General features: G+C 39.0%; 1 protein-coding gene across 1 annotated transcript; it reads left to right on the top strand.

The window, feature by feature from the left end:
- Positions 1 to 12405: 12405 nt before the first annotated feature.
- Positions 12406 to 13958, top strand: LOC130724018 (EPIDERMAL PATTERNING FACTOR-like protein 1). The gene is made up of 2 exons (XM_057575176.1): positions 12406 to 13231; positions 13499 to 13958. The coding sequence occupies exons 1-2, from the start codon at positions 13097 to 13099 to the stop codon at positions 13745 to 13747; spliced, it is 384 nt and encodes a 127-aa protein (XP_057431159.1). The 5' UTR covers positions 12406 to 13096; the 3' UTR covers positions 13748 to 13958.
- Positions 13959 to 14252: the final 294 nt, after the last annotated feature.

A 14252-nucleotide genomic window follows, 5' to 3' on the forward strand; every position in this document is an offset into this window, starting at 1 on the left:
AAATTGCTTATCAATTAGATTGAATGTGAATATGTTTTTTCTCATCCCAACTATTTTGTTCAGTTGTAAAAACTGTCTTGAAAAGCTAAATATATCTGTTGAATATGGTTTCAACAGGAAAAACAAACACACCTAAAAAGTGACATAATATATATGTCTTCCAAAAAAACATATAGTGAATATTTTTCTTTTGTAGATAAAATACGGAAGGTGCAGAGGCAGCATGATTCTCCTAGTCGTTCGCTGCATTTTGGTCAGGTGATGGTAAATAATTGAATTACTGACTGAAATTTTTTGATGAACAAACAATAGCATTCTTTGGGGGCTGTAAGAATTAAGAAGAAAGACACTATTCTTCACCAAAATGGAAATGTTTAACATTTTTGGCATATGCATCACTTTGGTACATGTTATGTCTGGTCACTCACTGTCGCAATCAGTCTCAGCTTCTCAGTGCATGCGGTGTCAATTATCTAATGGCAGCTTTGCAAACTGTAAGCTGCGGAGGAATCCCGAAAGCTCGAAAAGGAAACTGAAAACAAAAATAGTCCCACTTACCTTTAACCTTATTTTGTGTAAATCTCCTATACAATATATAACATGATTTTGTATTTATATATGAGATTTTGCTAGAGTTCTAAATGCTCCTCCTTCTTTATGTTAAATTACAGAAATAAAAAAATTAACATTTTTCGAAGCTTTCATTTTTCTCTTTATTTTATTGGGCTAAATAAGATTGTAATCATTGTATTTGTAAGGTGGTTCAATTTTCATTCCAAATTGACTATTTTTCTAACGGTTGCCCTGACGTTTACCTAGTGAGTTTTCGAGGTGGGTGGTGGTTGTGGTTGAGGAAGGTGTAGTGATGAGATTGGTATAACTTAAAATTAAATGTCCTTTGTTTTTAATTAGTTAATTATTTAACAAGTTTAATGAGATTTGAGATTGTTGTAAATAAGGAATTAATATAAGAATTATTATTAGAAGATTATATTCAGTATTAGGAGATTTATTCTCTTATTATGAGATTATGTACATAATTAGTTATTTCCTTATTTAGGATTAGTCTTCTTCTATATAATGTAATTACCCTTTGTATTCTGATTAAGAAATAACAATACAATTTCTCCTATTCAAGTTGGTATCAGAGCTCCCGATCTTGGGAGTTCTGCTTCTGCGAAAAAAACCCTAGCCGTCTTATTACGACCCTTTTATCTGGTAACGTTCCTTGTTTTTGCCACTGTTGGCTTATACGGTTTGGAGGCATGTGCTCTTCATCACCGGCCTGCCAACCTCTGTTCGTGACTGCGATTGCACAGAGAGGCTTCCCCGTGCCTTCTGGTCCTGTTCTGAGGGTCGTTTCCTCACTTTGTTGGTGTTTTTTTTTTCTTGAGAAGCCTTTGGTTCTTCCATTCAAGGAGAGTGCAATCTTCTCTGTTTCTGTTATTTTTTCCTCTTGTTTCCCTTCTACAGTAACATCTCTCAGTATGTCTGGAGACGAGATAGAGATTCCTATACCTAAGGAGAAACCTACTTCAGGAGTGAAAGTGGTATCTCTTTCACCTTTGACCCATAAAGATCTCCCGATATTACAAGGTTCCTTTCGCTTGGATGGGCGCAACTACCTCCAATGGTTCGAGCTCGTCCGTCACACTCTCATAAGTTGCAAGAAAATCAGTTATATTGAAGAAAAAGCCCCTGCTAAAACTGATCCACAATATGACACATGGCGTGAAGAGAATTCCCTTATTATGACCTGGTTTTGGTACTCCATGATTCCGGAAATTAGTCGGAATTATATGTTTTTCCCTACTGCTAAGGAGATTTGGAATAATCTGGCACAAACATATTCCAAGAAACAAGATCTCTCAGCTTGTTATGAATTGGAAAATAAAGTTTTCAATTCTAAGCAAGGAACTCTCTCCGTCACAGATTAGTATGGGACCTTGAATGGTCTCTGGATTGAATTAGATTAGTATCAAAATCTGAAGATGAAGTGTGATGCTGACTCCACAACATTGAATCAATTTATTGAAAAAACGCGAGTCTTTAAGTTTCTCTCTGGGCTTAACTCTGAATTTGATCCGATTCGGGTCCAAATTTTGGGTAAAGAGCAACTCCCTTCTCTCTTAGAAGTGTTCTCTATAGTTCGTGGTGAAGAAACTCGGAGGACAATGATGGTGGAAGACAAATCAGTTGATGATTCAGCCTTAGCCTCTGGAAAGGGTCCCATAAAAGGACCCACCTCTTCCGGACGCCCTAACCGTGATGATCGCCCCAACCGTGATGATCGCTTCAACCGTGATGATCGTTGCACTTACTGTAAGAGGCCTAATCACACCAAAGAGTATTGTTTCAAACTTTATGGAAGGGAAAATGTCCTTGGACGTATGAGCGGGTCCAAAGGTGCTCCGCAGAGGCACGCAAATCACACAACTTCTGACATGGAGAATGATGGTGAAGTCCTACCGGTACCACCAGCGGAAGATGTCCCTAGCCTTAGCAAAGCAGAATTGGAGCGTCTGCGAGCTTTTATGGACTCATTGAGTAAGTCCTCTGGTTCTTGTTCTCTCACAATGACTGGTAAGAGTTCTACCTTCTTATCTCTTAATGCTTTGAGTACTGAAAATGACTGGATTATTGACTCTGGTGCAACAGATCATATGACACCTCACCCCTCACATTTATCTTCTTATTCCACTTACCCTGGAAAACACTATATCACTGTTGCTAATGGATCCCAAAACCATATTACGGGATGTGGTAACATTCACCTTAGTCCATCTCTTCCCTTAAAGCGTGTGCTTCATGTCCCAATGCTTTCTAACAATCTTTTGTCCATCCATAAACTCACTCGAGACTTGAACTGTGCAGTAACCTTTTTCCATGCTCATGGTGTTTTTCAGGATCTTGCCACGGGACAGATAATTGGGATTGCTAAGGAACAGGACGGGTTATATTGTCTGCAACACGAGGAAAACAAGTGTCATCAGACAAGTTCAAAGTCCTGGAATACTTCTCAAATATGGTTGCGGCACAAGCGTCTTGGGCATCCTCCTTTTAGTATTCTTAGGACCATGTTTCCCCATTTATTTTCAAAAGTGTCAGTCGAATCTTTTCATTGATGTTTGTCAGTTTTCTAAGCATCATCGTTCAACTTTTCTTCCTAGTAATAATAAATGTGCTCAACCTTTTGATCTTGTTCACTCTGATGTGTGGGGACCTTCGTCCATTTCTAATGTTTCTGGTGCAAAATGGTTTGTTACTTTTATTGATGATTGTACTCGGATTACATGGGTTTTTCTTATGAAAGATAAGTCTGAGGTGTTTCAATTATTTGTTAACTTTTTCCACATGATTAGAACACAGTTTGGAAAGCCTATTAAGAGGTTAAGGTCAGACAATGGGAAAGAGTATGTTAACAAGAATTTTTCTGAATTTCTTACAAAAAATGGTGTTGTTCATGAGTTGACTTGTGTTGACACCCCACAACAAAATGGGGTTGCTGAAAGGAAAAATCGTCATCTTCTTGAAATCACTCGAGCTTTACTCTTTCAAATGAATGTTTCTAAGTTTTATTGGGGGAAGCTGTCTTGACTGCTGCTTATTTAATTAATAGGTTACCTTCTAGGGTCTTATCTAATGTTAGTCCCGTGCAGGTTATGACTAGCTTCTTTCCGTCTGTGCCCATTAAGTCAGGTATTCAAAGTCGTGTATTTGGCTGTTCCGCCTTTGTCCATGTTCATGGTCATCATCGGGGTAAGTTAGATCCTCGGGCTATAAAGTGCATCTTTATAGGATATGCCTCAGATAAAAAGGGATACAAGTGTTATCATCCTCCTAGTCGTCGTGTCTATATATCCATGGATGTTACTTTTCAAGAATCATAGTCTTTTTATCCCAATCCTCAGCTTCAGGGGGGGAATACTCAGGAAGCTGAGTCTCCAGAATTGTCTGTTATTCCTCTTCTACATGAGCCCTTCATGCCTTCCTCCATTCCTATCACTGAGGACAGTGATGATGATGACAATGGTCCTGAACTAGTACCAAATCAGAATGATGACAATGGTCCTAAACTAATACCAGATCAGTATGATGACAATGGTCCTGAACTAGTACCAGATCAGAATAATGTTGACAAGTTCAGGATAAAGTACTAGCGGAAAGTAAAACCCGTCCTGATCCAACAACAAGTCCAATCGTCTGATCCTGAGGTAAGTGTTCCTAACCCTGAGCCTAGTAATTTCTATGAGCATAACCTTGATGACTTACCTATTGCCTTACGAAAAGGAAAACGTTCTTGTGCCAAGTACCCTATATCCCAGTTTGTGTCTACTCAAAATCTTTCTGTGCAGCATCAGAGTTTTATTTCAGCTATTGACTCTATTAGAGTCCCTACATCAGTACAAGAAGCATTAAAAGATAAGAATTGAATTCAAGCCATGAATGAAGAGATGCATGCATTGGACAAAAATGGCACTTGGGAGATTGTTGAGAAGCCAAATGACAAGAGAACAGTAGGTTGCAGGTGGATATATACCGTGAAGTACCGATCTGATGGCGCACTTGACAGGTATAAGGCGAGACTAGTTGCAAAGGGATACACCCAGACCTATGGAATTGATTATGAAGAGACATTTGCTCCGGTAGCAAAATGAACACTGTAAGGATCATTCTTTCCTTAGCAACTCACTTTGATTGGGAGTTGCAACAATTTGATGTTAAAAATGCTTTCTTGCATGGAGATTTGGAGGAAGAGGTGTATATGGAGATTCCACCAGGGTATGACCCTACTTCAGGAAGAAATAGGGTGTGCAAACTGAAGAAGGCCCTATATGGGCTCAAACAGTCACCCCGAGCTTGGTTTGGGAGATTCACTAATGCTATGGTGTCCTTGGGTTATAAACAAAGCTAAGGTGATCATACCCTCTTTATCAAACATACTCGAAATGGTAAACTCACTATTCTGTTAGTCTATGTAGACGATATGATCATTGCAGGTAATGATGAACTTGAGAAGCAGAATCTGAGGAAAGAGTTGGCAGCCCAGTTTGAAATGAAGGACCTTGGAAAGTTGAAATATTTCTTAGGTATTGAGGTGGCATACTCGAAGCAAGGGATTTTCATATCTCAAAGAAAGTATGTCTTTGATCTTCTCAAAGAGATTGACAAATTGGGTTGTAAGCCCATTGAAGTGCCTATAGAGCAAAACCACAAGATTGGAAGTAATGAGGAGGACCTTAGGGTTGATAAGGCTCAATATCAGAGACTTGTGGGGAAGCTCATTTATCTATCTCACACTAGGCCTGACATAGCTTATCTTGTTAGTGTTGTCAGTCAATTCATGCATGACCCACAGGAGAGACACTTATAGGCTGTGGAAAGAATCTTGCAGTATCTGTAGGAAAGTACAGGGAGAGGTCTGCTGCTCAAGAAGAGTGAGCAGTTGTCTATGGAGGTTTATACTGATGCAGATTATGCAGGGTCAATTGTTGACAGGAGATCCACTACAGGATATTGTATGTTCTTGGGTGGAAATTTAGTTACATGGAGGAGCAAGAAGCAGAATGTAGTTGCCAGATCAAGCGCAGAGGCAGAATTCAGAGCCATGGCTCAAGGAGTTTGTGAACTGTTGTGGATGAAGATCATACTGGATGATTTGAAAATAAAGTATGAAGCTCCCATGAGACTCTTTTGTGATAATAAATCTGTCATTAGTATTGCTCACAATCCAGTCCAACACGACAGAACAAAGCACATAGAGATAGACCGACACTTCATCAAAGAGAAATTGGATAGTGGTCTTATATCTACACAGTACGTCCCCTCAGGACTTCAGTTGGCTGATGTGCTCACTAAAGGACTTCCCTTGGAGCGGTTTCGAGAGCTTACTTGCAAGCTGGGAATGATAGATATCCATTCACCAGCTTGAGGGGGGGGGGTGTTGTAAATAAGGAATTAATATAAGAATTATTATTAGAAGATTATATTCCGTATTAGGAGATTTATTCTCTTATTAGGAGATTATGTACATAATTAGTTATATAATGTAATTACACTTTGTATTATGATTAAGAAATAATAATACAATTTCTCCTATTCAAGTGAGATGATGGCTGAGGTTTCACTTAATTGCCACATTAATATGTGACAGAGTGCACTTATTCTTTGTGTGTGTATTTTAAACTTAGAAATTTTGTAGCACAACAGTTGTGGTGCCATGAGGGTTTTGTTAAGGGCTGTGGTGAGGTTCAAGCGCACTGTTTGGAACAAAGTTAGATGGTTTGTTGGTTTGGCTACGATGTGGAGTCGATGGGCAATAGTTTAGCATGAGGGGTGGACGTTCGAGGGAGATGGGGAGGAGGTGGGGAAAGGGGAGGATGGGGGGAGGGGTTGAAGATTGTAAGACCTGGATTTTCAGAGCAAGTTAATTTCCGACTCACGCGTAGAATCAGTGTAAGCGTGACAGAAGTTTGATGTTTGAGAAAGATTAATGAAGAAGAAAGTTCAGGAATTTCTTGAGGAATGTTGCGTAGTCGTTTTAGGAATTAGTGCGAGTCGTCTGCACACCTGCCTTATGGCGAGAGTGTCCAGAATAGGCTAATTTCGCTTTTAAAGCAACGTCTTAAGTGAGATTTCAAATCCTTGGGAAATTTAAAGGTTCTCTTTATTTTTCCTTCGACCAGCGTTTCATTTCGGAACCCTGGACTGTACGCACGATAGTATTCACTTTTCGGAAGTCCGACGACGCTAATTTCTTTGCTTCGAAACCCTAGATTCAAGCGCTGGATGAAGACTTTTTCCTATTCGGGACTTCTAACGAAGTTTCCGTCCACGTTGCCAGATTTGTTTCGACATTTCCAACCTTTCTCCAGAACAAAGTTTTGTCGTCCGACAATCACAGCAAAAAGTAGTTTTTCGGGACAGGTGAATTTACACCGCTTTTGGGATTTTAGATATCGTTTTTCCCAAATGTCAGAGGTTTGTTTTGAGTTATGGAATTCTGACGCCAGAATTTCTCTTAGAATTCATCGGTGAACGTGCTGCAAAAATCGGAATCGCGAAATTTTCATTTTTCCGCGATTTCACCCGCCTATAAATAGCTCAAAAATTCAAAATATCTTCATTTCTTCCATCTTGGGGCCGCGAGTTTAGGGGAGGAAAGGGAGAAGAATTTTTCGCCGAAACTTGACCGATCTTCGCGCAGTTCGTTCCTACTTCAAGGTACCGAGGTAACTAGCTTGATTCTTACCTCTGATCATCGTTTCTACTGCTTTTCTGTAGTCATTTCTGTGCTCAAAGTTTCGAGCTTTTTGTAAAACTGTCAGTTTTTCCTGATTTCTCTGTTGGGGTATGTTCTCTACGTGCCCAAGAGGCTAGAACCTTCGTCGGTATTCGCCGATATGGATCGAGTTGTCAAGGATCTGAAAAACTGATTCAAAACCCTTTTTGCGCACATTTCGAAACTTTATTGTCGAAAGGTCGTAATTGACTTCGTGCCTTTAGGATTTGTTGTTACGAATGTCGTTAGGATCATTGCTGTCAAATTTGTTTTCCGAAGTGATAACTTTGAGGTTTTGAGCTTTTGTTTTGGACCAAAACGCCCCTGAACAGCCGTATTTCGATCCGATTGTCCGAAAATTTTTCCGACAGTTTCTTTGCCTTAGTTTTACCCTAAAACTACCTTGTGAACTGATTTGATCGAAGAAAAAGAGCCGGAGCCCTTTTTCCTTTATGGCCGAGAGCTATGTAGTGAGGGGGGAAGTTTTTCGTTTTCGAAAACTTGTCTTTTCGTATCCGATTGATGTATTCTGAAGCTTTAATGCTTTGTCTATCGTTTATGAGTTGTAATGTGATCGAACTAATCGATTTTGTTTGGATTCTGCTTTGTTTTCTCCGAGGTTCAGTTGAAGGAACTTTGGGTTTTGTAGAGCATTTGTGTGAAGGAGATTTAAACCACGAGGCTGGAGCAGCTCGAGGTTAGGGCAACTTACTTATTAGCTATGACTGCATGATAGGCGTCGAGAAATTCGACTTATGCTTTGTGTTGATATTGATTATGATGATGAACTGATGTTATGATGTTGTCTATAACTTATGATGTTGAGATGTTGTTGAATGGTGCGTTCTGACGCGACTTTGGAGTGGGGATTCATTGATCTGGTGATCTTTGATATTTCGGGTTGGATGAACAACCCTAGGCAAGTTCAAACTTGAGTTTTGAGACTTAGCCATTCGTTGGTATTCGTTGGAATGCTTAGACTTTCCCCGGGAAACTTCTTTTGGAGGGTTTTTGGAAAACCTAGAATGAATAAAATTTTGAAAACTAGAGACTTTGGGAAACCTAGACTTTGAGAAATAAACTCATAACTTGACTAATTCAATTCGAAATAATTTTTATTAACGAATAATCATATGGGAACTAAAGGGGGAAAATAATTGCGAAAGACGGGGAAAAGTCGTCAAGTCTTGAAGTTACTGGGAATTTGGGAAAGTCACCAAGGTGAGCTATGGTGATGATTGAAAGTCACCGAGTACTTTAGTACTCTTATTGTTGGGGTTGTGTTGTATTGACCGACACTAAACCCTTGGGTTCTCTTGTTGTTGGAGTTGTGTTGTATTGACCGACACTAAACTCTGAGTTGTGTTGTATTGACCGACACTAACTCTTGGGTTTGTTTTGAGATTGGGTTTGAGCTAAACGCTTGTGTGGTGAAGACGATTCGATGTTTGGCTAACCATATTGCATCAATCGGGTGAATAACGGGAATGGTTCACCTGTGCATCTTTTGGTGAATAACGGGAATGGTTCACCAATGCATTAATGATGAATAACGGGAATGGTTCATCATACGGTGAATAACGGGAATGGTTCACCAAGGATGAATAACGGGAATGGTTCATCCATAGTGAAGAACGGGAATGCTTCACTTGTGGTGAACGGGACGCGTCACAATCCGGATCATATTGATTGCATTTCACGCATACATTCATTCTGACTGGGATTGTGTGCTGTTTGATTTATTGAAGCATTGTTAGAGCCATAACATGCTAGGATTATCTATATGTTTATATAACAACATATATATCTATACCCCATATCACATGTTGAGTGTATATCTACTTTATTCCGTGAGTTGACCCTAGCGCCTTGGCTTTGGTTTCATGTTTGTGTTTGGGCGGTCGGCCTGCTGCCAGATGTCGACGGTGGATTGGGTTTCGATGGTCTCTCTCTCGGGGGGGATCAGGTTTGAGTTGGAGGACCGGACTGACGAGCGTGGACGTCTAACGAAAGGAGTTTTACGACGCATGGAGCTGAGCTTCAACTTGCCGTCTTCAGTTCGCTGTGGACTCGGTTATGTGAGCAGTAATGGGAGGGTAGGTTTAGGCAAGCGTCATATTTTGTGTAGAGCTCTGATTCGTCTTACTTTTGGGACAGAGTAGGTTCCCGATGCATGGCTTTTTGTGTGGTTCTCTTGCTGAGGATCACAGAGAGTCTGTCGGACTATAGGTGTCTTGTGTTGAGGCCATTTTGGGGCCGACTTTCTTATTGGATGACTGTACATATTTGCCTACGGGCACACTACTTTGGAGTCACTGCGAGTGCGTGTGACGTGGGAGTGCAGCTGAGGTTGTACATGTGTATATATTTGTATATTGGTTAGTTTAGTGGTTGGGTTATGTCTTTATTTTCTACTGCTTTAATTCAAAGGAATCAAACGAAAAAAAATTACCTGTTTTCCGCGTAAAGTTTATTTTTGGTTACTAAAGTGACACCCGGAAATCAGGGTGTTACAAAGATTCTACCGGAAAATAGTTGAGCCATGGTCGACATTGCTGCCGAATGTGGTGGTAGTGTTTGAGGAAGAGGAAGAGAAAGAGAAAGACAAAAAATGATTCAAAAATTTATGCAAAGACCAAAACTGATGCAAAAAGTCTATGTGGGAAAGTTGCAACTAGCTAGGACTACCGCGTGGGCTGATGATTGAGAAAAAACAAGCCATATGTCTATTATGTGGTCATGCGCCCTTATTCCAAATAAATAGAATTTTTTAGGGACCAAAACTATGTAAAAAAATCCATGAACTAATTTGATCGTTCAAACTAGGTCAAATCACTCAAAAAAGTGTTTATTGAGGGAAGAACGGAAAGTTTCCATCAAGATGAGAATCTCCCGATGATGGTTGGGTAGGATTCTGTCATGAGCAGTGTCGGGGGTTACCTGCGAAGAGACTCTAACGCCCAATTCAGAGTGAAGAAGTTGGAAAGGATGATGAGGAGTTGAATTATGGGATGAATAGTGAGAGTCCGAAAGCTTTGAACTATAATGAGTGTTTGTAGGGACCGTAAAACCTTATGACTCTTGGCTTGATCAAAATGTAGAGGGTGAGTTTGTGTACTTGAGACAATTAATTATTTCAAAAACTACTATAAATAATTTAAAGGAATAATCAGATTTGTTTATCAAAAGCATATACAAAAATTTTCAAAAAATACCAAGTGATTTTTTCAAAAAATATGAGATTACTTTATGAAATAAGCAGAGATAAACAAGCCAATGAGGGAACTTTAGAAAAAGGGAGGAAGTTGAGCTAGTTCATGTAATTTTTCAAGGTAAAAATTGAGTTATGATATGTTCACATTTCATTTTCACTCTCTTTACTATTTCTATAACACTATTTAGAATAATGTTTAGTTCCCCATCCATTTCCACCTCAACCTCTTTAAAATGTGAAGAGAAGTGAGAGAAATAAGTGATATGATGTGACATGAAATGCAGAGAGAGATAGAAAGAAAAATGAGTGGAAAAGAAGTGGAAGAGAAAGTGAGGTGTGAGAAAACATACAAAATGAAAGAATAATTATATCTTCACACCTCATTTTTTAGGTGTGGAGAGATGGAGGAAGTTTGAGATAGGAAGAAATGAGAGATAAAGTAAAGATGTGATATGTGATTTGATTGATAGCGATAAGAGAAATAATAGAAAATGAAGATGGAAAAGAAGTGAAAAGGTGTGTATATATCATAACTCTCTAAAATGAAATAAAACCAGAGATTGTTTCAAAAAAGGCATATAAAGTAGGTGCGTTTAATGTGCACCACCTAATTAGGTGGTGTACGCGTACTCCACCTGAAATAATCATTGGATATAACAATATTATATTGGACGCAGGAGATGCAGCTGGTTACTGTACAGAGAAAACCGGTGAGTGAAGGTTTATTAAAAATTGCTACCAAGTCCGTCCAAATTATAATATTTCATTTATACACTTTGTTGACACGTTAGTCAATTCCATTTGTTCACGGTATGGTACCTAGCAGTGTAAGATATTATAACCGGACATGCTAACTTGGTGATGAATGAAGCATTGTTAATTTGTCTCGTGTAAAGAATCCATCTGATATACAAAGATGATAAGGTTTCTGTATTTACAACCAGGTTACTTAACAAGCAATTTGAACTGTAACAGAGGAACAAGAGTATGTTTGAAATACACCGTATGGGAATGACAGCTTATTTGGGGGCACCCTTATTTGGGAGTTAGTATTAAGTATTAACCTTAAATCGCAAGAGTTTGTTAATCGAATTTTGGGAATGAGCAAGCACATAACATGTTTTTTTACCTGATATCCCCTCTCTCCCTTCATAGTTATTGCTCACCAGTTTTCCTCACTCACTCTCTACCATCAATTCCCCATACTTTCTTTCTCACCATCACTTCCCACAATCTACCACCATTTCTTCCCCCCTCAATTTGGTTGAAGAAGTTCTTCTGCAAGCTTGGTGGAACAGATGTAGAGTTAATGTAGTACTCCAACATTTAAATCAGACATCGTAGGTAATGAACTCCACAACGCGACGTAATGACCCACACATCATGATGTACAGCCGCCTCGCACTGATACAACACGAAGATCGGCTACGATTTTCGCTTGCTCAAACACACTCCAACAACACTCTTTCTCTATGTGTACGAGAACTTTACCCAAAAAGTAAAAAGCCCCTTTTAAAACCTAAATCAAGTTCTCGATACAGGTACCATAATCAAATTATAAATTATACCAGGTACCCAAAAACAATTACTTACCGGACCTACCCTTGCAAATATTAAAAACCCATATAAAACCTGCACCAGGTCACTTAGATGGAGTACGCGTACACCACCTAATTAGGTGGTGCACATTAAAACCACCCATATAAAGTACTACAAAATGCTCCAAGTGTTTGGTAAGCCTATCGTCACCGTTACACAAAAAAAGTAGGATGATCCAATATATATTGCAATTAGAGCTTAGTAAAACAAAAAAGTAGATAGCAACCCACATACATGATCTCTCAAAGTGTGGGATGTGGGGCACTAGCAATTTTGGTGAGGGGGCAATATTACAAATTTACAATACATAGTTTATGTTATCTCATGTTTACAAATTTTGTGGAGGCATCTGCCTCACTAACGTTTAGCCTGCGTCCGTCACTGGCACCAGCAGCCATAATTGTAAAAGGTAAATTATTTCAGTCAAACCCATGAATCTCCCAGTAAGACGAAAGTTAGATAGCATGATAATGAGTTGCATGATAAATGTCAAATTTAACTAGTACCTGTTTGGAGTGTGTGTGTTTTTTTACTTTTACCCACTCAAGAGATAAAAAAATTCCTTTCGCTTTCGACCCAGCTACCTTTAACGAGTCTCCAACTATTAATAGAATACTGGGCAATGTGTCCTTGATACTGATGTGGATTCTCCCAATTTGCATACCTCTATTGAACTGTTCCTTTCACTTTTTCTGCCACTCTCTGCCACCCTCCCTCACCCTCCACTATCTCTCTATATACTTGCACCCTTCCAAAAACACACTTCTAATTTATGACACAAAACTGAAAATTAAGCCATTTTATTTTTCTTTCTCTCTGAAAATTAAGTTTGTTTCAAACCACAAACTTGAGATAGTAGTTTCTCTAGAGGGTACAACTGGCATTAGGGGATATATCTATCTATCTATCTCAAGTTAACTCATCATTTAATTTTGCAACTTAGTTGTCTCTTGGTTAGTTAGATGGGGAATGATTTTCAAGAAGTGACATGATAGGCATTCATGGCTTCACTTAATTCATATCAGAACTCCACCAACACCATCATCACCATTTTGCTTGTCATGGTCTTCCTGCTGCACCATCTGCTCTGTCCAGTTTCTTGTATAAATCAACCTCAACCTGCAATTCCTCCAAGGGTAGGCTTTTATTTAAGCCATATATTATATATATGGTTATTTTTTTCCTTCTCTTTTTTTCCACATGCATCTGATTTATCTGTGTGAGTTGTTGTGTTGGTTTGAAAAGGATTAATTCAGTTGGGTATGAGTAGAATGTGCATGTTTCAAAATCCTTCTACTTTGATTTAAAAGCAAGAATCAATTTTGAGGGAAGCTGAGTGGCTTCTGGGTTTATAGAATTGATTCTGAGTAAAGAGTAGCTGATCCGAAGTACTGTATATGCAGGACCAATTTTTGGATGAGAAAAACAGGCTAGGTTCAATGCCTCCTACATGCCACAACAAATGCAACCAGTGTCATCCATGCATGGCAGTGCAAGTTCCAAACTTGCCTAGCCATGACCGGGTTGTCGGGCCGGGTGTGCCCCGAATCGCTTCCATGGAAGGTCTATTTCTTCAAGCTAACAACAGGTACTCCAATTACAAGCCGTTGAGTTGGAAATGCCATTGTGGTGGCCACTTCTTCAACCCTTAGAAATCAGAATCCTAATTTTGAGTTGTAAAATGGAAATTGCCCCTCTTCTTTTTGTTTTTGGTTTTTTTTATGTAAATTATTGGCTTATTGCTGATATTGTGTCTGAATGGTCAACAATGGGAATGCTTGGGTTTCACATATGGGTTACTGGCGTCAGCAATATTGATTGTGTACATGGGAGTTTGATAAACTTTGTACAGAGTTTGTTACAGACCTGAAATCTTACTTTATGGGTGTCTTAATTTTGTGCTAAAGTTTCACTTGAACCTCCTTTTCTTGTCTTTGTTAATGCTCCTTCCAGCCAATAAAGATAGATGCTAATAAGATTTTTTAAGAAATAAAAATAAAGACTAATTGATATAGTAGAAACTAGAAAGAGTTTTGCCGCTCATAATATTTTTATCCAATTTAAAATTGCAAAAACAATTAAATAAAGAAAAGGTCAACCGCTTCGTAAGGACCGTGGCCTATCGGTTTAGTAATGAGTGGGTAATGATGGCTTGAG

Source organism: Lotus japonicus, chromosome 6 (genome assembly GCF_012489685.1).
Source record: "Lotus japonicus ecotype B-129 chromosome 6, LjGifu_v1.2".
NCBI lineage: Eukaryota > Viridiplantae > Streptophyta > Magnoliopsida > Fabales > Fabaceae > Lotus > Lotus japonicus.

Excerpts from the sequence above, each read along its gene's own strand:
- LOC130724018 (XM_057575176.1), top strand. The coding sequence starts at position 13,097 with ATGGCTTCACTTAATTCATATCAGAACTCCACCAACACCATCATCACC. Across the intron at positions 13,232-13,498 it reads AACCTGCAATTCCTCCAAGG|GACCAATTTTTGGATGAGAA; the intron begins GTAGGCTTTTAT and ends CTGTATATGCAG.